Genomic DNA, 25913 nt, shown 5'->3' with positions numbered 1-25913 from the left:
TACCTCTGCTTGTATCTGATGCTGACCCAGGGTGTGTGGTTGAGCAACAGAGCAGGAGCCGCTCCTTCGTAATATTCGTTGAAGCTGATTATGGTCGAGTGATCCGACATGTTGACGTCCACGATGATCCCACCGCACTACACACACACACACACACACACACACACACACACACACACACACACACACACACACACACACACACACACACACACACACACACACACACACACACACACACACACACACACACACACACACACACACACACACAATATGTGTAGTTATGCACGATCCAGCCTCTCTGTGGATAATTATAATAATAATATGCTATGATCTCAAACCTGGTCCAGCTTCAGCAGGATGCCGCTGTCCTGTCGGTTGAAGAAGAAGAAATTGGAGGACGATTCAGAACCAACGACGCGAAGACACAACTTCCCTGAGGGGTTCTCCGGCCACAGGGGGAGGCACTGCAACAACAACAACACAAGATTACCACAACGGCAATCACACAAAAACCACAGACCACCACAACAACCATAGAACAACACCACAACAACCACAGACCACCACAACAACAACAACAACAACAACAACAACAACAACCATATAACAACACCACAACAACCACAGACCACCACAACAACAACAACAACCATATAACAACACCACAACAACCACAAACCACCACAACAACCATATAACAACACCACAACCACCACAGACCACCACAACAACCATAGAACAACACCACAACAACCAAAGACTACCAAAACAACCATATAACAACACCACAACCACCATAGAACAACACCACAACAACCACAGACCACCACAACAACCATATAACAACACCACAACCACCATAGAACAACACCACAACAACCACAGACCACCACAACAACCATATAACAACACCACAACCACCACAACAACCATAGAACAACACCACAACAACCACAACAACCATAGAACAACACCACAACAACCACAACAACCATATAACAACACCACAACCACCACAACAACCATAGAACAACACCACAACAACCACAGACCACCACAACAACCATAGAACAACACCACAACAACCACAGACTACCACAACAACCATATAACAACACCAAAACCACCACAACAACCATAGAACAACACAACAACAACCACAGACCACCACAACAACCATATAACAACACCACAACCACCACAGACCACCACAACAACCATAGAACAACACCACAACAACCACAGACTACCACAACAACCATATAACAACACCAAAACCACCACAACAACCATAGAACAACACAACAACAACCACAGACCACCACAACAACCATATAACAACACCACAACCACCACAACAACCATATAACAACACCACAACCACCACAACAACCATATAACAACACCACAACCACCACAACAACCATATAACAACACCACAACCACCACAGATCACCACAACAACCATAGAACAACACCACAACCACCACAGACCACCACAACAACCATATAACAACACCACAACCACCACAACAACCATATAACAACACCACAACCACCACAGATCACCACAACAACCACAGAACAACACCACAACAACCACAGACCACCACAACAACCACAGAACAACACCACAACAACCACATAATGAGTGCAGACGTCGATGTGTACCATTATCATTCATATCACATCCTATCACATCATAATGTATCATCTCCTTATCTGAGTCAGCTGAGCCGTATCTGGCCGTGCAACACTCACAGTGTCACATACTGGATGCAGAAGGATTATTTGAAGCAACACATTAAGTTGAGGAAACACTCGAGTCAAATGTAATGAAAGTCAGATGGTGTCTTAGACGGGGCAGTGATATCATAAACCTGTTCATGTACGCATTCAAACACTTGTTCTGTTACCAGCTGTATTCACCTTGCAGGTGCAGCTATGTGGCTTTGATCCTGGATCAAGTGTTTAAGTCATGGATGTTTAAAGTTTAACTTCTTCATGTGTCTAATATTATAGTTGACTTTTCATTCAGGAAGTATGACGCTGCGCTGTCAGTACGCTTCTCCATGTTTGTGATTGGTCGAATGCTCCAGATACCACCCCTTTCATGTGAACGCACCTAACTAGATAGGACACGGCTGGCTTGAGCGATCCACTTGATAACCCGCGTCGTAGGACCGTTTAGCGAGAGCGCGTATGTTTTGGATTAGGCCAACCGGCTAACTCAAACATATCCAGGTTAGGTTGAACCAGCTTCGTAGCACAGGCCTCTGAAGACGACTCTGTGTCAACAGGAAACTACTCTTTGTTGGTTTTCAGAATCAGAGCTGAAGACGACTCTTTGTCAACAGGAAACTACTCTTTGTTGGTTTTCAGAATCAGAGTTGAAGACGACTCTTTGTCAACAGGAAACTACTCTTTGTTGGTCTTCAGAATCAGAGCTTAAGACAGCTTTGTGTCAACAGGAAACTACTCTTTGTGTGATTGGTCGAATGTTGCTAGCCCCGCCCCTTTCAAGCGAACGCGCACTAAGCCGGACAGAGAAACCCTGGCTTGAGTTACCAAGTTGATAATCAGCATCATAGGACCGCTTAGCGAGAGCAATTTTTTTTTTGCGTTAAGATAACTCAAAGATATCCAGGGTATGTTGAACTGGATTCGTAGTACAGTACACCACCACAACAACCACAGAACGACACCACAACAACACTGCAACAACCACGGATCGACACCACAACAACCACAGAACAACACCACAACAACCACAGAACAACACCACAACAACCATAGAACAATTCCCTCACCCTGTTCCAGTCCCGTCTCAAAACCCACCTCTTCAACTCTGCTTACCCTGAAACCTGCCCCTCCCCCCTCTGAACCAACATCCTCCTGACTGATTTTCTGTTTTTGTTCTGTTTTTGTTTGTGTTTTTGTCCTTGTTTTGTTTGTCGACCTTACTCATAATGTAAAGCGTCTTTGGGTCTAGAAAAGCGCTATATAAATCCCATTTATTATTATTATTATTATTATTAGAACGACATCACAACAACACTACAACATCCACAGAACAACACCACAACAACCACAGAACAACACCACAACAACCACAGAAAAACACCACAACAACAACAACAACCACAGAACAACACCACAACAACCACAGAACAACACCAGAACAACCACAGAAAAACACCACAACAACAACAACACCACAACAACCACAGAACGACACCACAACAACCACAGAACGACATCACAACAACACTACAACATCCACAGAACAACACCACAACAACCACAGAACAACACCACAACACCACAACAACCACAGAACAACAACACTACAACAACCACAGAACAACACCACAACAACCACAGAACAACAGCACAACAACCACAGAACAGCACCACAACGCCATAACGATTATTAAAAAAGATCATAACAATGATATGACAACAGTGAAACAATACGCATTGTGCTTGTCTTTTTCCCTCACTGTAAGTCAGGTAAACAGGATGTGAGGTGAACAGGAAGTGAAGTAAACAGGAAGTGAGGTGAACAGGAAGTGAGGTAAACAGGAAGTGAAGTAAACAGGAAGTGAGGTAAACAGGAAGTGTGGTAAACAGGATGTGATTTAAACAGGAAGTGTGGTAAACAGGAAGTGAGGTAAATAGGAAGAGGGTCACCTCGCTGGAGGGGATGTAGTGCCACCTGGTGGACGTCGGGCTGCAGAGCTCCCCGACCTCCAGCTCGTAGGAGGACTTGTTGAGCAGAGTGAAGAACGGACTCATGGTGACGATCCGCGTCAGGTTAGTGCTGCTCATCTGGATGCTGACGCCCACCTGAACAGAACCACAGTATTCTACACGGAACAACAAAGGTTGAGGAGAACTGAAGGCGGGGTTTAGTTACCAGGAAGTTCATGTTGCTGGCGGGGCAGCGGACGCATCCATAACTCCCCACTGCGTCTGGAGAGAAGGCCTCGGACCACGAACTGGTGGCCACGCTCAGCTGGAGCTGCAGATCCACAACAACATCACTGACGTTCCTTACTAATGAAGAGGTAGTCCAGATGTTCCTCACTAATAAAGAGGTAGTCCAGATGTTCCTCACTAATAAAGAGGTAGTCCAGATGTTCCTCACTAATAAAGAGGTAGTCCAGATGTTCCTCACTAATAAAGAGGTAGTCCAGATGTTCCTCACTAATGAAGAGGTAGTCCAGATGTTCCTCACTAATGAAGAGGTAGTCCAGATGTTCCTCACTAATGAAGAGGTAGTCCAGATGTTCCTCACTAATGAAGAGGTAGTCCAGATGTTCCTCACTAATGAAGAGGTAGTCCAGATGTTCCTCACTAATGAAGAGGTAGTCCAGATGTTCCTCACTAATGAAGAGGTAGTCCAGATGTTCCTCACTAATAAAGAGGTAGTCCAGATGTTCCTCACTAATAAAGAGGTAGTCCAGATGTTCCTCACTAATGAAGAGGTAGTCCAGATGTTCCTCACTAATGAAGAGGTAGTCCAGATGTTCCTCACTAATGAAGAGGTAGTCCAGATGTTCCTCACTAATGAAGAGGTAGTCCAGATGTTCCTCACTAATAAAGAGGTAGTCCAGATGTTCCTCACTAATGAAGAGGTAGTCCAGATGTTCCTCGCTAATGAAGAGGTTGTCCAGATGTTCCTCACTAATGAAGAGGTAGTCCAGATGTTCCTTACTAATGAAGAGGTAGTCCAGATGTTCCTCACTAATAAAGAGGTAGTCCAGATGTTCCACACTAATAAAGAGGTAGTCCAGATGTTCCTCACTAATGAAGAGGTAGTCCAGATGTTCCTCACCAATAAAGAGGTAGTCCAGATGTTCCTCACTAATAAAGAGGTAGTCCAGATGTTCCTCACTAATGAAGAGGTAGTCCAGATGTTCCTCACTAATGAAGAGGTTGTATAGACCAGATGTTCCTCACTAATAAAGAGGTAGTCCAGATGTTCCTCACTAATAAAGAGGTAGTCCAGATGTTCCTCACTAATGAAGAGGTAGTCCAGATGTTCCTCACTAATGAAGAGGTAGTCCAGATGTTCCTCACTAACGAAGAGGTAGTCCAGCTGTTCCTCACTAATGAAGAGGTAGTCCAGATGCTCCTCACTAATAAAGAGGTAGTCCAGATGTTCCTCACTAATAAAGAGGTAGTCCAGATGTTCCTCACTAATAAAGAGGTAGTCCAGATGTTCCTCACTAATAAAGAGGTAGTCCAGATGTTCATCACTAATAAAGAGGTAGACCAGATGTTCCTCACTAATAAAGAGGTAGTCCAGATGTTCCTCACTAATAAAGAGGTAGTCCAGATGTTCCTCACTAATGAAGAGGTTACATGGAGAGGTAGTCCAGATGTTCCTCACTAATAAAGAGTACAGAGGTATTCCAGATGTTCCTCACTAATAAAGAGTAAAGAGGTAGTCCAGATGTTCCTCACTAATAAAGAGTAAAGAGGTAGTCCAGATGTTCCTCACTAATGAAGAGGTTACATGGAGAGGTAGTCCATATGTTCCTCACCTTGCTCTTGCTGAAGAAGTTCTTCTTCCTGAAGGAGAACAGCACGATGTCCTGGTGTTCCGCGGGGTGTTTGACGGTCAGGTTCTCGGCCCGGTACTGCAGAACCCTGGAGGTCTTGTTGATGATCCAGTACGGGCTGAAGAGTGCCAGCAGCAGGCGGCCTGAGGTTCTGCTCACGTGCACACTCAGGTCCACCGTCATGCTGCTGTCCGAGTCGCAGGCCAGAACCACAGAGAAGAACTCTGGAACTTCCTGGAGGATCCGGATGTGTCCGTGCCAGTCACGGCCTTGGTACCTCATCAGAACCAGAGACAGGATCTCCCCGGAGACCCGAGCGTTCAGGAGGTCCGCGGTGCTGCCTGCAGGGAGCTCGTAGGAGTCTGCAGAGTTCTGAGGAGGAACCACCAGGTCAGAACCCACCCGAGGGCCTTCAGGGTTTACACTCATTCACACAGTCTATTACTCCTAACATCATCTGCTCTATTCTTATTGTTCTTAAATGTGTTTTCTTGTTGTTAGAGAACCGGGGACCTAAGATTGTCGTTGATCTACACTGTAGCTCTGTGCAACCCACAGTAAAGCTGTGAATCTTTGAATCCTCTAACCAGTTTAGCCCTGAGCCTGTTTTTCAGGTCTCAGGCTCGAAAAGGACATTCCCAGAACAAATGACCATATCTTCCCTTCTAAAAGGGTTACATTAATAATCTTTTTTCACAAAGTAATGATAAACCTGTGAGTTGGATGTAGAAAAGTCAGAATCAATATAGATGTTTTTTATTTTAAAGAAAATTCAGATTTAACACAGTAAAAAACTGTAAACTATAGTGTCCGTCCAAAAATTATTTTCTACTTATAGTGAAAACTACCCTTGGATGATGGTAAGGTAGACTAAAAGCTTTAGGAATCCAAAGCACAACATATAATAAGTATCAAGATTGATGCAAAACAAGTGACATTTGACCTTTTTAGAGAGGTTTAGCAAAAAACAAACTACTTCTGGGGTGATTTGGGTGGATTTTCCATATCTCTGGCCCCCCTTTGTCGATGTTGCTGATTGACATCTCTTTCTGACCGTTAGAGCCAATAGAATCAAAGGGGAATCGGGTGGGGGCTTCGTGAATGCAGTTTTGCATCAGAGTGAACCTATATCTAGCTTTGACATCTGGAAACGGAAAAGCAGATTTATTGCTTATGGATTATCCGAAATAATTTCAAAGGGACACAGACACATTGGATTATCCTATGGATTAACTTCAGCAGCATTTTTATCGTTTTAATGCCATTGAAGACCACTTTTGACCAGACTACGACACAGGTGAGCCATGTTAGCGTTTTTAGTTACCTAGCGCCGCATGTTTTGATGTCTGTTTTTGTTTATAAAGTTGGGAGTTCGTATCATTGAGCGATAATGTCTGTACCCATCAATTATGTCATCTCACGATCAGATCGATGGGTTGGATGTGCAGAATGGATCAATATTAAGGTTTTGTGAGTGAGTTTCGGTGCAGTAAATCTGCTAGCAGTTAGTTCCTAGTTCAGAGGCTCAGCGTTAGCATTGTATTTAAAAAAAAAAAAAAGAAACAAAAAAGATCAGTTAGATGAGTTTCTTCCCATTACATGGATATAAAACATTCATAGTTTATTAAATGAACATGCCCTCAGACACTGTTTCCTGCAAGATGCTGCGGGATGGCCCCGGTACCGGGGTCTCTCGGGCTTAACAGGTTAAATCCCCTATGATTTGAATATCTTTGGAGACTACATTATGTTTACATGCTGTAGTGTTCTGGAATCCCCTGTCTGGCCCTCACCTCCATCATGTATCGCACACTGAAGGGCAGCAGGTTCCTCAGGGTGGCCCCAGGGTGCAGGTGCAGGATGTAAGCAGGGTCCCAGTCCTCCTCCCCGCGGCTACTGATGTGCTGCAGGTCGTCAGGCAGAGCCACGGCCACCACCATCAGCGGCAGGCTGCCGTCCAGAGAGGGGCACTGGAGCAGAGAGGAGACCTCAAGGCTGCGGTGGATCTGCTCCTTCCAGCAGACGCAGGAGGAGGAGGGGCCGTACTGAGAGGAGAGGGGGCCGGCGGGGGCCACAAACAGCTGACACCTGGGGGGGGGGGGGGGGAAGAACAGCTGTTATCTGGGGGGGGGGGACACAACCAAACAGCTGACACCTGGGGGGGGACAACATCAGCAGAAGAGCTGCCAGAGTTCATATGAGTGTGTGTGTGTATATTACACATTCCTATTGTATTACTTTTAATATAATGTACTTTAATATTGTTTTAATATTGTCTGCTTATCTGTATATTGTGTTGCATTGCTGGAGAAGCCTGTGACCTAAGATTTTAAACGACATCATTACTCTGTAGCTATGCTAGTTTGACAATAAAGAACCTTGAACCTTGTGTGTGTGTGTGTGTGTGTGTGTGTGTGTGTGTGTGTGTGTGTGTGTGTGAGGTCATGTGATACCTGTATGTCTCCAGGTCGATGTGGAACTCTCTCTCTGGTTCCGCCTGTCCGACGCTCTTCAGGCTCCTGGAGGTGGGACAGAACTTCAGGACGGTGAACGGCAACGAGAAGTGATTCCTGATCTGAGACAAAAACACACGGGGGACAACTGAACTCAACTGAAAAAAAGGTTTCTAGTGTTTCTAAGGTTTCTGGTGTTTCTAAGGTTTCTGGTGTTTCTGGTGTTTCAGTTGTTTCTAAGGTTTCTAAGGTTTCTGTTATTTCTAAGGTTTCTGGTATTTCTAAGGTTTCTGGTGTTTCAGTTGTTTCTAAGGTTTCTGGATTTTTCTAAGGTTTCTGGTTTTTCTAAGGTTTATGTTTCTGGAGTTTCTGGTGTTTCTAAGGTTTCAGTTTCTAATGTTCTAAGGTTTCTGGTGTTTCGAAGGTTTCTGGTGTTTCAGTTGTTTCCAAGGTATCTGGTGTTTCTAAGGTTTCTGGTGTTTCTGTTTCTGGTGTTTCTAAGGTTTTTCTAAGGTTTCTGGTGTTTCTAATGTTTTTCTAAGGTTTCTGGTGTTTCTGGTGTTTCTAAGGTTTCTAGATTTTCTAAGGTTTCTGGTGTTTCTTAGGTTTCTAGTTTTTCAGTTGTTTCTAATGTTTCCGGTTTTTTTCTAAGGTTTCTGGATTTTCTAAGGTTTCTGGTGTTTCTAAGGTTTCTGTTTCTGGTGTTTCTGGTGTTTCTAAGGTTTCAGTTTATAGTGTTTCTAAGGTTTCTGGTGTTTCTAAGGTTTCTGGTGTTTCAGTTGTTTCTAAGGTTTCTGGTGTTTCAGTTGTTTGTAAGGTTTCTGGTGTTTGTAAGGTTTCTGGTGTTTCTAAGGTTTCTGGTGTTTCAGTTGTTTCTAAGGTTTCTGGTGTTTCTAAGGTTTCTGTTTCAGTTGTTTCTAAGGTTTCTGGTGTTTCTAAGGTTTCTGGTTTTTCAGTTGTTTCTAAGGTTTCTGGTGTTTCTAAGGTTTCTGTTTCAGTTGTTTCTAAGGTTTCTGGTGTTTCTAAGGTTTCTGGTGTTTCTAAGGTTTCTGTTTCAGTTGTTTCTAAGGTTTCTGGTGTTTCTAAGGTTTCTGGTGTTTCTAAGGTTTCTGGTGTTTCAGTTGTTTCTAAGGTTTCTGGTGTTTCAGTTGTTTCTAAGGTTTCTGGTGTTTCTAAGGTTTCTGGTGTTTCAGTTGTTTCTAAGGTTTCTGGTGCTTCTAAGGTTTCTGGTGTTTCTAAGGTTTCTGTTTCAGTTGTTTCTAAGGTTTCTGGTGTTTCAGTTGTTTCTAAGGTTTCTGGTGTTTCAGTTGTTTCTAAGGTTTCTGGTGTTTCTAAGGTTTCTGGTGTTTCAGTTGTTTCTAAGGTTTCTGGTGTTTCAGTTGTTTCTAAGGTTTCTGGTGCTTCTAAGGTTTCTGGTTTTTCAGTTGTTTCTAAGGTTTCTGGTGTTTCTAAGGTTTCTGGTGTTTCTGGTGTTTCAGTTGTTTCTAAGGTTTCTAAGGTTTCTGTTATTTCTAAGGTTTCTGGTATTTCTAAGGTTTCTGGTGTTTCAGTTGTTTCTAAGGTTTCTGTATTTTTCTAAGGTTTCTGGTTTTTCTAAGGTTTATGTTTCTGGAGTTTCTGGTGTTTCTAAGGTTTCAGTTTCTAGTGCTTCCAAGGTATCTGGTGTTTCTAAGGTTTCTGGTGTTTCTAAGGTTTCAGTTTCTAATGCTTCTAAGGTTTCTGGTGTTTCGAAGGTTTCTGGTGTTTCAGTTGTTTCCAAGGTATCTGGTGTTTCTAAGGTTTCTGGTGTTTCTGTTTCTGGTGTTTCTAAGGTTTTTCTAAGGTTTCTGGTGTTTCTAATGTTTTTCTAAGGTTTCTGGTGTTTCTGGTGTTTCTAAGGTTTCTAGATTTTCTAAGGTTTCTGGTGTTTCTTAGGTTTCTAGTTTTTCAGTTGTTTCTAATGTTTCCGGTTTTTTTCTAAGGTTTCTGGATTTTCTAAGGTTTCTGGTGTTTCTAAGGTTTCTGTTTCTGGTGTTTCTGGTGTTTCTAAGGTTTCAGTTTATAGTGTTTCTAAGGTTTCTGGTGTTTCGAAGGTTTCTGGTGTTTCAGTTGTTTCTAAGGTTTCTGGTGTTTCAGTTGTTTGTAAGGTTTCTGGTGTTTGTAAGGTTTCTGGTGTTTCTAAGGTTTCTGGTGTTTCAGTTGTTTCTAAGGTTTCTGGTGTTTCTAAGGTTTCTGTTTCAGTTGTTTCTAAGGTTTCTGGTGTTTCTAAGGTTTCTGGTTTTTCAGTTGTTTCTAAGGTTTCTGGTGTTTCTAAGGTTTCTGTTTCAGTTGTTTCTAAGGTTTCTGGTGTTTCTAAGGTTTCTGGTGTTTCTAAGGTTTCTGTTTCAGTTGTTTCTAAGGTTTCTGGTGTTTCAGTTGTTTCTAAGGTTTCTGGTGTTTCAGTTGTTTCTAAGGTTTCTGGTGCTTCTAAGGTTTCTGGTTTTTCAGTTGTTTCTAAGGTTTCTGGTGTTTCTAAGGTTTCTGTTTCAGTTGTTTCTAAGGTTTCTGGTGTTTCTAAGGTTTCTGGTGTTTCAGTTGTTGCTGGTGTTTCTAAGGTTTCTGGTGTTTCAGTTGTTTCTAAGGTTTCTGGTGTTTCAGTTGTTTCTAAGGTTTCTGGTGTTTCTAAGGTTTCTGGTGTTTCAGTTGTTTCTAAGGTTTCTGGTGCTTCTAAGGTTTCTGGTGTTTCTAAGGTTTCTGTTTCAGTTGTTTCTAAGGTTTCTGGTGTTTCAGTTGTTTCTAAGGTTTCTGGTGTTTCAGTTGTTTCTAAGGTTTCTGGTGTTTCTAAGGTTTCTGGTGTTTCAGTTGTTTCTAAGGTTTCTGGTGTTTCAGTTGTTTCTAAGGTTTCTGGTGCTTCTAAGGTTTCTGGTTTTTCAGTTGTTTCTAAGGTTTCTGGTGTTTCTAAGGTTTCTGTTTCAGTTGTTTCTAAGGTTTCTGGTGTTTCTAAGGTTTCTGGTGTTTCAGTTGTTGCTGGTGTTTCTAAGGTTTCTGGTGTTTCAGTTGTTTCTAAGGTTTCTGGTGTTTCTAAGGTTTCTGTTTCAGTTGTTTCTAAGGTTTCTGGTGTTTCTATGGTTTCTGGTGTTTCTGTTTCTGGTGTTTCTAAGGTTTCTGGTGTTTCTAAGGTTTCTGGTGTTTCAGTTGTTTCTAAGGTTTCAGTTGTTTCTAAGGTTTCTGGTGTTTCAGTTGTTTCTAAGGTTTCTGGTGTTTCTAAGGTTTCTGGTGTTTCTAAGGTTTCTGGTGTTTCTAAGGTTTCTGGTGTTTCTGGTGTTTCTAAGGTTTCTGGTGTTTCAGTTGTTTCTAAGGTTTCTGGTTTTTCTAAGGTTTCTGGTGTGTCAGTTGTTTCCAAGGTATCTGGTGTTTCTAAGGTTTCTGGTGTTTCTGTTGTTTCTAAGGTTTCTGGTGTTTCTAAGGTTTTTCTAAGGTTTCTGGTGTTTCTAAGGTTTCTGTTTCAGTTGTTTCTAAGGTTTCTGGTGTTTCTAAGGTTTCTGGTGTTTCAGTTGTTTCTAAGGTTTCAGTTGTTTCTAAGGTTTCTGGTGTTTCTAAGGTTTCTGGTGTTTCTAAGGTTTCTGGTGTTTCTGGTGTTTCTAAGGTTTCTGGTGTTTCAGTTGTTTCTAAGGTTTCTGGTTTTTCTAAGGTTTCTGGTGTGTCAGTTGTTTCCAAGGTATCTGGTGTTTCTAAGGTTTCTGGTGTTTCTGTTGTTTCTAAGGTTTCTGGTGTTTCTAAGGTTTTTCTAAGGTTTCTGGTGTTTCTAAGGTTTCTGTTTCAGTTGTTTCTAAGGTTTCTGGTGTTTCTAAGGTTTCTGGTGTTTCAGTTGTTTCTAAGGTTTCTGGTGTTTCTAAGGTTTCTGGTGTTTCTAAGGTTTCTGGTGTTTCTGGTGTTTCTAAGGTTTCTGGTGTTTCAGTTGTTTCTAAGGTTTCTGGTTTTTCTAAGGTTTCTGGTGTGTCAGTTGTTTCCAAGGTATCTGGTGTTTCTAAGGTTTCTGGTGTTTCTGTTGTTTCTAAGGTTTCTGGTGTTTCTAAGGTTTTTCTAAGGTTTCTGGTGTTTCTAAGGTTTCTGTTTCAGTTGTTTCTAAGGTTTCTGGTGTTTCTAAGGTTTCTGGTGTTTCAGTTGTTTCTAAGGTTTCTGGTGTTTCTAAGGTTTCTGGTGTTTCTAAGGTTTCTGGTGTTTCTGGTGTTTCTAAGGTTTCTGGTGTTTCAGTTGTTTCTAAGGTTTCTGGTTTTTCTAAGGTTTCTGGTGTGTCAGTTGTTTCCAAGGTATCTGGTGTTTCTAAGGTTTCTGGTGTTTCTGTTGTTTCTAAGGTTTCTGGTGTTTCTAAGGTTTTTCTAAGGTTTCTGGTGTTTCTAAGGTTTCTGTTTCAGTTGTTTCTAAGGTTTCTGGTGTTTCTAAGGTTTTTCTAAGGTTTCTGGTGTTTCTAAGGTTTCTGGTGTTTCTGGTGTTTCTAAGGTTTCTGGTGTTTCAGTTGTTTCTAAGGTTTCAGTTGTTGCTGGTGTTTCTAAGGTTTCTGGTGTTTCAGTTGTTTCTAAGGTTTCTGGTGTTTCTAAGGTTTCTGATGTTTCTGATATTTCTAAGGTTTCTGGTATTTCTAAGGTTTCTGGTATTTCTAAGGTTTCTGGTGTTTCTAAGGTTTCTGGTATTTCTAAGGTTGCTGGTGTTTCTAAGGTTTCTGGTGTTTCTGATGTTTCTGTTTCAGGCGTTTCAGATATTTCTGTTTCTGGTGTTCATGGCGTTTCTGAGTTTCGTACCTGCAGCGGCGAGCGGACCGTGATGACCTTGTTTCCGTCGGTGGCGTCGATCTGCAGCAGCACGGACACGGCCTCCTGCAGAGAAGGACCGCGGACGTTGTAGAGACGGCGACCCGGTTTGTCCACAGCAATGTTCGAGATCTCGCTGAATCCAGAGGGCACTGCAGGGTCAGAGAGACAGCGGCCATCTTTAATCTCTATCCACTTCACTTCAGTCAGAGCATGAGCAGAAACACACTGACATGAGGACATGAAGACACAAGGACATGAGAAAATGAGGACATGAGGACACAAGGACTGAAGGACATGAGGACACAAAGACATGAGGACATAAAGACATGAGGACACAAAGACATGAAGACACAAGGACACAAGGACATGAGGACAGAGACCAGAACATATTTGCAGGATGTGCTTATATCTGCTGGAGATGTGAAGGCAGATATAAAGTGTGTGTGTGTGTGTGTGTGTGTGTGTGTGTGTATATATATCAAGTGTGTGTATGTGTATGTGTGTGTGCGTGTGTGTGTATATATATCAAGTGTGTGTATGTGTGTGTGTGTGTGTGTGTGTGTGTGTGTGTGTGTGTGTGTGTGTGTGTGTGTGTGTGTGTGTGTGTGTGTGTGTGTGTGAGAGCAGATATCAAGTGTGTGTGTGTGTGCAGATATAAAGAGTGTGTGCAGATATAAAGAGTGTAATCTTTGAGGGGGGGTCTCTGACCGATGGAAATGCAGAACAGAGAGCTCTCCTGCCTCTGCAGAGCCGACAGCTTCCCCCGGGACGAGGTCCGGATCATGGACAGCTCCAGGTCCAGACTCTGGTCCACCGGCAGCTCCTGGAGCTTCCCCTGGCCTGGCGGGCCCCGGGGCCTCAGGGAGGGGCTGTGCTGCACCATGAGGGGGATCCCCAGGGAGTTCTTGAGGGTGAAGGGGGCCTTCTCCTTCAGGGAGGGGTCGAAGGAGGAGGAGGCGCCCTCTGAGAACGCCTGATCACAAAACCAGACTGACAGCTTCAGGATGGGATTTATTAACAAGGAATCTGCTTTTTGTGTGAAAGGTCGAAAACAAAGACACCATTTTTTTGAGTATTGTTATAAAAAGTATTTTAAAGACTACTGTAAACATTTTTAAATAAAGACAATATTTACACAAAATATAAATATGTAAGAAACTGAGGGGTGTTAAATAGAATATGACCGACACTTTATTCAAAGTGTAGTGCTGTGCAGTTTCAATCAATCAATCAAAGATTATTAATAAAGCCCAATATAAAATATGTTACAACCCCCCGGTTAACGGGAGAAACCCCCGAGTTAATGAGAGAAACCCCCCAGTTAATGGAAGAAATCCCCAGTTAACCTCTTAACAACGAGGGTCCCCCCAGTGGACCCGCCCCCCACCGGCTTCTTAACATTTATGAAACTATTAATGTTCCATACCCTTTTTACGATAAGAAACTCAGCTAACTAACAATATCAACCATTTTTAGCTAAAAGAAACACAAGAGTAATACCAAGCCTTTGAATTAGCATGGAGCAAAAAAATGCTAACTAATGCTAACGGACTTTTGCACAGCACTCACGGTAGCAATGCCCTTATTACTTATCGTCACTGCACAAACAAGAGATCTGATTAAAGCTGAGACTCCACAGATTCCACACATGTAATGTCATTACTGTAGGACCCCGAATTGCGGAGCTATCAGCCAGAAAAGAGAAAGTAAACAACATCCGGTTTCAAAAATATTACAATAATTACGTCTTACGTTTTTTGATTTGTGATCAAAAGTTGTGTTCAACGGAATAAAAACGCAGCTCAAGGTTAATCCAATGTCTTTGTGTCACGTAGAAATGTTTACTGATAATCCACCATCATATTTATGGCAATATACTGGGTATAAAGTTTTGCCGTCCAGGCTTGTACTTTCAGATGTGCTTTGTTTGCTTCTCTATTATATGGTTCTATGGTAATGTTTACGTGGATTTGGGAACTGCCCATCGATTCTATTGGACATTTTGGTTAAGAAAAAGGTGTAAATCACCCAAATCGACCAATGGGTTCCAGAGATATGGTCCTGCGTAAAGTATGAAGAATGCCAGCCGGCGTAAGAACAATACGCAGCAGACTTTACTTATTGTTTATTACGTAAGGAAGCAGGAATTGCAGGACCCAGAGCGCACGGAGCACAGAGCGGACAGCAGATAACGGAATTGCAGTTTTATTGCTTATAGATTATCAGAACATTTCAAAGGGGACACAGCCACATTGGATATTAACCTATGGATTAACTACATCATCGTTGTTATCGTTTGAATGCCATTGAAGACCAGTTTAGACCAGACAGAGACAAAGGTAAGCCATGTTAGCGTTGTGTAGCTACCTAGCGCCACTTCTTTTGATTTACGTTTTTGTTGATAACGTTGCAAGTTTGTATCTTTCAGTGTTGAGGTGGGCACCGTTAGATTCTGTGTCTTTATGATCATAAACAATGTGTTGGATGTGCAGCTGGGATAAGTAATAAGGGAGCTAGGAGTGATTTTAGGTGCAGTAATAGGTTAGCATTTTTCGCTCGGGGCTAATTCAGAGGCTCACTGTTAGCATTGTGGGGCCTAAGAGGATAACAGAGTATGTTTTTATTTTTTTTTATTTTTATTTTTTTCACAACAGTTGTATTTGGATGGAATGAATACCTATAGTGATAATTCAAAGTAATACAATTATTTTTACTGTGAAAAAGGTCAAATGGAACCGATGGTTCCCAAATTACCCAGAGGTGAGTCCACCTGGACTTTATTTGTCTAAATCTCTCTAAAAAGATCAAATTTCACTTGTTTTGCATCAATCTTGATACAGGGTACTTATTATATGTTATAGTCTGGATTCCTAAAGCTTTTAGTCTACTAACCCATCATTCAAGGGTGGTTTTCACTCTAATTAATGGGGTTTCTTTAGGCGGACATTATAATTTACATGTTTTTACTATGTTCCATCTGAATTTACTTTAACATAAAAACATCTATATTGATTCTGACAATTCTACATCCAACTCACAGATGTAACCTTGCTTTGAGAGAAAATATTATTAATGTACCCCTTTTAGAAGTGAAGATATAGTCTTTGCTGTGTTAGTGCCGTTTTGGAGCCTGAAACCTGAAAAACAGGCTCAGGGCTTAAGAGGTTAACGGGAGAAACCCCCAGTTAATGAGAGAAAGCCCCAGTTAATGGGAGAAACCCCCAGTTAATGGAAGAAACCCCCAATTAATGGAAGAAACCCCCCAGTTAATGAGAGAAAGCCCCCAGTTAATGGGATAAACCCCCCAGTTAATGGGAGAAACCCCCCAGTTAATGGAAGAAACCCCCCAGTTAATGGGAGAAACCCCCAGTTAACGGGAGAAACCCCCCAGTTAATGGAAGAAACCCCCCAGTTAATGGGAGAAACCCCCCAGTTAATGGGAGAAACCCCCAGTTAACGGGAGAAACCCCTCAGTTAATGGGAGAAACCCCCAGTTAACGGGAGAAACCCCTCAGTTAACGGGATAAACCCCTCAGTTAATGGGAGAAACCCCTCAGTTAACGGGAAACTGAAGAAACCTGGGGGAGAGCAACAGAGGAAGATCCCTCTCTCAGGACGGAAAGACTGCAATATATATCGTGTGTAAATTGAAAAGACAATACATTTCCAACAAAGGTAGTCCAGATACTGGAACATGCATGTGTCTATAAATAAAAGAGGTTGTGTCGAGCAGAAATGCTGTGCAGGATTTACAGTATTGTAAAGAAGATACGGTTCACACAGTGTACTGTAATACAGGATGGTTCTATTTAGGGATGGGTATCGTTAAGGTTTTAACGGTACTACTACTTTTATCGATACCGCTTATTGGTCCGGCCTTTTAACGTTACTCCTATCGGTTCTTTTGGAGAAAAAAATAAGGTAAACTAACTAAACAAATTGTGAACAAAACTAACATTGCTTTTTATTTAAATTAAATAAATAATATTTCACATCAAAAGAAACAACAATCGTATACATCGTATTAAATAATGTGATGACAGAACTGTAAACAGAATAGCTGAAACTTTAACAAACTAAATAACTCTGTAACCTCTAATCATTAACCCATGTTTGTATCATGTAGTTAACTCAGTGTGTTGCTGCTAGCATACATAACACCTGACGTGGAAACGTTACTCGCGGACGGGGCTACAGAGCTACCAGAGAGACAGTGGAACCCGGTGCATTCCTCCGTCTGGATGTGGAGCACTTTGATAAATGTTTAGACAAATTGCTCGTGTTAGCGCCCTGACATGCTAAACTCTTATTGCACTTTAGGCAAAAAGCATCAAGACGGGTAAAGTTTAACCACACCTCGGAGCGCGTTCTCTCTGCCATCTCCTCTGTGTGTGTGTAAACTGCCCCGCCCCTCGCAAGCAGGCGGGGGAGAGAGAGATCGAAAATACTACAAATAATCATAGATGCATTTTGCAGTCTTTTATGAGACATATGTATGACATATATTTTTTACATGTCTCCAGTACCGATAAAAAGACCGATAACGTCAGAGCTTAACGGTAGCACGGTATTTAATAATTCATCCCTGGGGCGCGTTTAATACCGGGCTCGGTACCCATCCCTAGTTCTATTAGAGCAGGCGGTACCTTGGCCAGGTTCTGCAGGACGCTCAGGCTGCTCTGGGACACCGTGACGTTCAGGGTGTCTTTGGAGGAAACACTGACGGCCAGGCGAGGTTCGGGCAGGATGACGAAATCGTCTCCGTGGACCGGACTCCTGTCCTGCAGCGGGTTGTTCTTCATCTGCAGGAACACACAACGTTACCCTACAAAATAAAAGACTTCACTGTTTGCACGGGTTTCTCTGGACCAGCTGTGAGAGAGTTTGTGAACAGATGTTTTTATAAAGCTCAGCTGATATTTACTTTATGAACGTGTTCTCCAAAAGTTTAGATGATGAAGTCTAAAAGGCTTTTATTTAGCTAAACATCAACTCTGAAGGCTTTGGTTTGTTTGGAAACAGACAGATAGGTGAAGTGAGTTTGAAAGTGTATGCATGTTATGTTGTTTAAGTTAAACCAATCAAAGTTTATATATAAAGCCCACTATCACAAATTCAAAGTCTCTGTGGACTTTACAGTTTGTACAGAATATCAATATGACCCCCTCTGTCCTTGGACCCTCACATCGGAAAAGAAAACACTCCCAAAGAAACCCCCCAGTTAATGGATGAAACCCCCCAGTTAATGGAGAAACCCCCCAGTTAACGGAAGAAACCCCCCAGAGAACCCCCAAAATGGAACAAACCCCCAGTTAATGGAAGAAACCCCCCAGTTAACAGAAGAAACCCCCCAGAGAACCCCCAAAATGGAACAAACCCCCAGTTAATGGAGAAACCCCCCAGTTAATGAAGAAAACCCCAGTTAATGAGAGAAACCCCCAGTTAATGAGAGAAACCCCCAGTTTATGGAGAAAACCCCAGTTAATGAGAGAAACCCCCCAGTCAATGGAACACACCCCCCAGTTAATGAGAGAAACCCCCAGTTAATGAGAGAAACCCCCAGTTAATGAGAGAAACCCCCAGTTAATGAGAGAAACCCCCCAGTCAATGGAACACACCCCCCAGTTAATGAGAGAAACCCCCAGTTAATGAGAGAAACCCCCCAGTTAATGAGAAACCCCCAGTTAATGAGAGAAACCCCCCAGTCAATGGAACACACCCCCCAGTTAATGAGAGAAACCCCCAGTTAATGAGAGAAACCCCCAGTTAATGAGAGAAACCCCCCAGTTAATGAGAAACCCCCAGTTAATGAGAGAAACCCCCCAGTCAATGGAACACAACCTCCAGTTAATAGAGAAACCCCCAGTTAATGAGAGAAACCCCCAGTTAATGAAGAAAACCCCAGTTAATGAGAGAAACCCCCCAGTCAATGGAACACACCCCCCAGTTAATGAGAGAAACCCCCCAGTTAATGAGAGAAACCCCCAGTTAATGAGAGAAACCCCCAGTTAATGAGAGAAACCCCCCAGTCAATGGAACACACCCCCCAGTCAATACGATAAACCCCCAGTTAATGGAAGAAACCCCCCAGTTAATGTGACAAACCCCCCAGTTAATGGAAGTAACTCCAAGTTAATGAGAGAAACCCCCCAGTCAATGGAACACACCCCCCAGTCAATACGATAAACCCCCAGTTAATGGAATAAACCCCCCAGTTAATGGAACATACCCCCCAGTTAATGGAATAAACCCCCAGTTAATGGAAGAAACGCCCCAGTTAATGGAATAAACCCCCCAGTTAATGGAACATACCCCCCAGTTAATGGAATAAACCCCCCAGTTAATGGAAGAAACGCCCCAGTTAATGGAATAAACCCCCCTGTCAATGAAAAAAAAACAGTTAATGGAACATACCCCCCAGTTAATGGAATAAACCCCCCAGTTAATGAAAAAAAAACAGTTAATGGAACATACCCCCCAGTTAATGGAATAAACCCCCCAGTTAATGAGAGAAACCCCCCAGTCAATGGAACACACCCCCCAGTCAATACGATAAACCCCCAGTTAATGGAATAAACCCCCCAGTTAATGGAACATACCCCCCAGTTAATGGAATAAACCCCCCAGTTAATGGAAGAAACGCCCCAGTTAATGGAATAAACCCCCCTGTCAATGAAAAAAAAACAGTTAATGGAACATACCCCCCAGTTAATGGAATAAACCCCCCAGTTAATGAGAGAAACCCCCAGTTAATGAGAGAAACCCCCCAGTTAATGAGAAACCCCCAGTTAATGAGAGAAACCCCCCAGTCAATACGATAAACCCCCAGTTAATGGAATAAACCCCCCAGTTAATGGAATAAACCCCCCAGTTAATGGAATAAACCCCCCTGTCAATGAAAAAAAAACAGTTAATGGAACATACCCCCCAGTTAATGGAATAAACCCCCCAGTTAATGAGAGAAACCCCCCAGTCAATGGAACACACCCCCCAGTCAATACGATAAACCCCCAGTTAATGGAATAAACCCCCCAGTTAATGGAACATACCCCCCAGTTAATGGAATAAACCCCCCAGTTAATGGAAGAAACGCCCCAGTTAATGGAATAAACCCCCCTGTCAATGAAAAAAAAACAGTTAATGGAACATACCCCCCAGTTAATGGAATAAACCCCCCAGTTAATGAGAGAAACCCCCAGTTAATGAGAGAAACCCCCCAGTTAATGAGAAACCCCCAGTTAATGAGAGAAACCCCCAGTTAATGAGAGAAACCCCCCAGTTAATGAGAGAAACCCCCAGTTAATGAGAGAAACCCCCAGTTAATGAAGAAAACCCCAGTTAATGAGAGAAACCCCCAGTTAATGAAGAAAACCCCAGTTAATGAGAGAAACCCCCAGTTAATGAAGAAAACCCCAGTTAATGAGAGAAACCCCCAGTTAATGAAGAAAACCCCAGTTAATGAGAGAAACCCCCAGTTAATGAGAGAAACCCCCAGTTAATGAGAGAAACCCCCAGTTAATGAGAGAAACCCCCCAGTCAATGGAACACACCCCCCAGTTAATGAGAGAAACCCCCAGTTAATGAGAGAAACCCCCCAGTTAATGAGAAACCCCCAGTTAATGAGAGAAACCCCCCAGTCAATGGAACACACCCCCCAGTTAATGAGAGAAACCCCCAGTTAATGAGAGAAACCCCCAGTTAATGAGAGAAACCCCCCAGTTAATGAGAAACCCCCAGTTAATGAGAGAAACCCCCCAGTCAATGGAACACAACCTCCAGTTAATAGAGAAACCCCCAGTTAATGAGAGAAACCCCCAGTTAATGAAGAAAACCCCAGTTAATGAGAGAAACCCCCCAGTCAATGGAACACACCCCCCAGTTAATGAGAGAAACCCCCCAGTTAATGAGAGAAACCCCCAGTTAATGAGAGAAACCCCCAGTTAATGAGAGAAACCCCCCAGTCAATGGAACACACCCCCCAGTCAATACGATAAACCCCCAGTTAATGGAAGAAACCCCCCAGTTAATGTGACAAACCCCCCAGTTAATGGAAGTAACTCCAAGTTAATGAGAGAAACCCCCCAGTCAATGGAACACACCCCCCAGTCAATACGATAAACCCCCAGTTAATGGAATAAACCCCCCAGTTAATGGAACATACCCCCCAGTTAATGGAATAAACCCCCAGTTAATGGAATAAACCCCCCAGTTAATGGAAGAAACGCCCCAGTTAATGGAATAAACCCCCCAGTTAATGGAACATACCCCCCAGTTAATGGAATAAACCCCCCAGTTAATGGAAGAAACGCCCCAGTTAATGGAATAAACCCCCCTGTCAATGAAAAAAAAACAGTTAATGGAACATACCCCCCAGTTAATGGAATAAACCCCCCAGTTAATGAAAAAAAAACAGTTAATGGAACATACCCCCCAGTTAATGGAATAAACCCCCCAGTTAATGAGAGAAACCCCCCAGTCAATGGAACACACCCCCCAGTCAATACGATAAACCCCCAGTTAATGGAATAAACCCCCCAGTTAATGGAACATACCCCCCAGTTAATGGAATAAACCCCCCAGTTAATGGAAGAAACGCCCCAGTTAATGGAATAAACCCCCCTGTCAATGAAAAAAAAACAGTTAATGGAACATACCCCCCAGTTAATGGAATAAACCCCCCAGTTAATGAGAGAAACCCCCAGTTAATGAGAGAAACCCCCCAGTTAATGAGAAACCCCCAGTTAATGAGAGAAACCCCCCAGTCAATACGATAAACCCCCAGTTAATGGAATAAACCCCCCAGTTAATGGAATAAACCCCCCAGTTAATGGAATAAACCCCCCTGTCAATGAAAAAAAAACAGTTAATGGAACATACCCCCCAGTTAATGGAATAAACCCCCCAGTTAATGAGAGAAACCCCCCAGTCAATGGAACACACCCCCCAGTCAATACGATAAACCCCCAGTTAATGGAATAAACCCCCCAGTTAATGGAACATACCCCCCAGTTAATGGAATAAACCCCCCAGTTAATGGAAGAAACGCCCCAGTTAATGGAATAAACCCCCCTGTCAATGAAAAAAAAACAGTTAATGGAACATACCCCCCAGTTAATGGAATAAACCCCCCAGTTAATGAGAGAAACCCCCAGTTAATGAGAGAAACCCCCCAGTTAATGAGAAACCCCCAGTTAATGAGAGAAACCCCCCAGTCAATGGAACACAACCTCCAGTTAATAGAGAAACCCCCAGTTAATGAGAGAAACCCCCCAGTTAATGAGAGAAACCCCCAGTTAATGAGAGAAACCCCCAGTTAATGAAGAAAACCCCAGTTAATGAGAGAAACCCCCCAGTCAATGGAACACACCCCCCAGTTAATGAGAGAAACCCCCAGTTAATGAGAGAAACCCCCCAGTTAATGAGAGAAACCCCCAGTTAATGAGAGAAACCCCCAGTTAATGAGAGAAACCCCCCAGTCAATGGAACACACCCCCCAGTCAATACGATAAACCCCCAGTTAATGGAAGAAACCCCCCAGTTAATGTGACAAACCCCCCAGTTAATGGAAGTAACTCCAAGTTAATGAGAGAAACCCCCCAGTCAATGGAACACACCCCCCAGTCAATACGATAAACCCCCAGTTAATGGAATAAACGCCCCAGTTAATGGAATAAACCCCCCAGTTAATGGAATAAGCCCCCCAGTTAATGTGAGAAACCTCAGGGAGAGCAACAGAGGAGGATCCCTCTCTCAGGACGGACAGACTGCAATAGATGTCGTGTGTAAATTAAAAAGATAATACATTCACAACATAGGTAGTCCAGATGCTGGAACATGCATGTGTCTATAAATAATAAGATGTTAATGCTGTATTCATAATAAACCCAGTTCCACCTCCAGCTCCAGAGTCCACCTGCGTCTGCCTCCATCCACGCGCTCGATCAGCGGCTCCCAAACTGCGTGGATCTCATTGAAGTAGTTCACCTGCACACACCACAGCTTTATTAAAGAGTTCATTAAATATATATATATATACAGTATATATGTGATTCACTGATTTAAAGTCTCGTTCTGACCTCCAGCGTCATGTCGGCTCTCAGCTGCAGCAGGGAGGACCAGTTCTTGGCCGAGCCGCTGAAGGAGGACTCGGTGAGCAGAAGCGGGACGGTCCGGTGTCCGAACCCGGACTCCAGAGTCACTTGGATCACCTGTCCAGAGGGAACACAGCTCTAAAGCTTCACAATATGAGCTGAAAACTACACCGTGTGGACAGGAAACACAGCTCAAAGGTTTCACAATAAAAGCTGAAAACTGCAGCTCAATGACACTTCATCAACAGAAAAAGATTTCTAGTAAATGTTCGGAATAAAAGCTGAAGCTGGAAACAGACCCTTTGTTTAAATTTCCCATGATAAAAGCTGAGGTCATCATGAACAATAATAATGGTAACGTTTCTGAAGACAGTTTTCAGAATAAGAGCTGAAGACAACTCTTTGTCAACAGGAAACTACTTTTTGTTGATCTTCAGAATAAGAGCAGAAGCCTGTACTACGAAGCAGGATGTTCTCTTAGCGGCTAACTTCAGGGAAAACTTGGGGTTTCCGGTCCTACGAAGCTGGTTCTCTTTTTAGCAGGCTAGATCTCCATGGTAACTTATGCTGAGCGGTAACCTGCCCCGGAGCAGGTTAGGTTGCAGGCTAAGAGATCAACTCAGTGAAAGCACTGCCTGCTGACCAATCAGAGCTCAGTGTGTGGAGTTTAAAGCGATCAAGTCATATTACAGGAGAAAGGAAATACAGAAAAGCTGCCGTTGCAGGAAAGACGGCCGGCAAAAATCAGCGACTGTGTGAACGTGAACATTAATAGAATATCACCTCCCATCTTCAGAGCAATCTGACTATTAGAACATTAGCGTTAAGAAAGCTCACTTAAATATCTGCCACAACATAAGTAACCGGATCAGAGAAACATTAAGTACAGTCCACGGCATATCACATCATAATGTATCATCTCCTTATCTGAGTCAGCTGAGCCGTATCTGGCCGTGCAACACTCACAGTGTCACATACTGGATGCAGAAGGATTATTTGAAGCAACACATTAAGTTGAGGAAACACTCGAGTCAAATGTAATGAAAGTCAGATGGTGTCTTAGACGGGGCAGTGATATCATAAACCTGTTCATGTACGCATTCAAACACTTGTTCTGTTACCAGCTGTATTCACCTTGCAGGTGCAGCTATGTGGCTTTGATCCTGGATCAAGTGTTTGAGTCATGGATGTTTAAAGTTTAACTTCTTCATATGTCTAATATTATAGTTGACTTTTCATTCAGGAAGTATGACGCTGCGCTGTCAGTAGCTTCTCCATGTTTGTGATTGGTCGGCTAACTCAAATATATCCAGGTTAGGTTGAACCAGCTTCGTAGTACAGTCCTCTGAAGACGACTCTTTGTCAACAGGAAACTACTCTTTGTTGATCTTCAGAATCAGAGCTCACCTTGACCTCGGCGCTGAAGCTCTCTCCCTGCCGGCCCTGGTCCAGATCCCTGAGGCTCTCCGTGGCCTCGCTGGCCGAGTCCACTCCCAGGAACCAGAAGTTACAGCCGTAGATGTTCCGGACCGACCAAAGGTCCCCCACCTCCTGCGGCGCCGAGCCGTCATCATCAACATGCCGGCGCGTTGTCATGGCCGCCGTGATCGTCATCACCGTGTTCAGGATGAACGGGGAGATCTGCAGGAAGAGGGGTATCATGTGACCTGTTGCTTATCGTGTGATCGGTGTGATCTCTGTTTATCATATCATCTGTGGCTATCATGTGACCTGTCTGGGTTTATAAACACATTGTAAAGATGTGGACGATGTACCTTCAGGACGACTTCCTCCACCGTCACACAACCGCTCAGCGGTTGGTTGGGCACTGTTTTGGTCTCCAAGGCGACCGAGCAGGGTCTCAATACCTATTGGACAGAAATCTGCAGGTGAGTTGGGCTCTGATTCAATCCTCCTGTCGGGTCATATCTGACAGATATACTACTTTCATCAGAAGTATTTTGTTTTACTTTTGATATCTTAAGGCTTCACGATTTTCTCCACAGTAGACATTTGAACATATAAATTGCTGATCATCACTTTCATTGTATCTTTTTTTTGGTCACTTTGTAACACCTATGACTCCATAGGAAATGAATGGTAACCCGAGATTCTGTTGATCCATCAGATAGTAAACACAAACAAATCAAAATGTTGATTTTGGAAAACATTTTCAGCGCCTATTCTTTCATGTTAACCAGTGAGACATTGGTTACAGCTTTAAGGGTGTAGCAGTAAGCCACATCAGGGGCAGCCGTTTAAATCTGGTAATATAGAACAGTGGTTCTCAAATGGGGGTACGCGGACCCCTAGGGGTACGTTGGAGTACTGCAGGGGGTACGTGAGAGTTAAAGAAAAAAAAAAAACAGTTACACATATTTCAAAACGCAAAGTGTAATAACTGCAGGTTGCCTCCCTGTCAGAATGACAAAGGTCCTCAGTGAAGCTCAAGCCCAAGTTTCTCACTACATTGTAAGGACAACTTATTAAAAAGATCAGTTCAATGCAACTAATGTCGTCTTCGTGTTATTGCATGATGTTAAAATTGGTTTGCCATGAATTTAGTGATGGATTGTAAAGATTTGAAATGTAGCTTTAAGTGTTTCTCATGTTGTTGTTTTAATACATGAGACACTGATATAGGCATTTATTCCCGAACAAATCGTTCTTGCGCTGATCAGGGGGCACTTGGCTGAATTCTTTTTGAGAATCACTGATAAGAAGACTCATCCTACTGGTGACATACATACTAAGGCACATTCAGACCTAAAATACAATGAAAAGGAGCAGTGACGAATTAGGAGATCAATCTTAGATTCTTTTTTGTTCCTCCTGTTATTGTGTTTTGTCCCTGATGGTGAGGTGGGGGTCATGTGATGGTGGGTGTCATGTGATGGTGGGGGTCATGTGATGGTGGGTGTCATGTGATGGTGGGGATCATGTGATGGTGGGGGTCATGTGATGGTGGGGTTCATGTGATGGTGGGGATCATGTGATGGTGGGGGTCATGTGATGGTGGGGGTC

At 43.0% G+C, this 25913-nt stretch overlaps 2 protein-coding genes across 6 annotated transcripts in view; one reads left to right on the top strand and one right to left on the bottom strand.

Moving 5' to 3' along the window:
* Window positions 1-24805, bottom strand: part of LOC307027741 (intermembrane lipid transfer protein VPS13C-like) — a 62017-nt gene extending 37212 nt beyond the window's left edge. For all 5 annotated transcript variants that reach the window (XM_079696043.1, XM_079696044.1, XM_079696045.1 and 2 more), the window contains exons 1-14: window positions 24665-24805; window positions 24297-24530; window positions 22875-23006; window positions 22693-22782; window positions 17445-17600; window positions 13507-13771; window positions 12787-12947; window positions 8030-8151; window positions 7370-7664; window positions 5559-5948; window positions 3926-4030; window positions 3700-3855; window positions 345-470; window positions 4-137 (exon numbers count right to left, since the gene is read on the bottom strand). In XM_079696043.1, the coding sequence (XP_079552169.1) occupies window positions 4-137; window positions 345-470; window positions 3700-3855; window positions 3926-4030; window positions 5559-5948; window positions 7370-7664; window positions 8030-8151; window positions 12787-12947; window positions 13507-13771; window positions 17445-17600; window positions 22693-22782; window positions 22875-23006; window positions 24297-24503 (2339 nt within the window). In that variant the 5' untranslated portion in view covers window positions 24504-24530; window positions 24665-24805. The remainder of the gene's footprint in view (window positions 1-3; window positions 138-344; window positions 471-3699; window positions 3856-3925; window positions 4031-5558; window positions 5949-7369; window positions 7665-8029; window positions 8152-12786; window positions 12948-13506; window positions 13772-17444; window positions 17601-22692; window positions 22783-22874; window positions 23007-24296; window positions 24531-24664) is intronic.
* LOC307027746 (intermembrane lipid transfer protein VPS13C-like) overlaps window positions 24650-25913 on the top strand; it is a gene marked incomplete at both ends in the record, with an annotated part of 25104 nt that continues 23840 nt past the window's right edge. The window contains one exon of the mRNA XM_079696054.1: window positions 24650-24778. Within this exon, the coding sequence (XP_079552180.1) occupies window positions 24650-24778 (129 nt within the window). The remainder of the gene's footprint in view (window positions 24779-25913) is intronic.

This window comes from Notothenia rossii (genome assembly GCF_949606895.1).
Source record: "Notothenia rossii genome assembly, contig: scaffold_78, whole genome shotgun sequence".
In the NCBI taxonomy this organism is placed as follows: Eukaryota; Metazoa; Chordata; class Actinopteri; order Perciformes; family Nototheniidae; genus Notothenia; species Notothenia rossii.
Note: the sequence above shows the minus strand (reverse complement) of the source record. Positions and strands in the feature narration are given on the sequence as shown.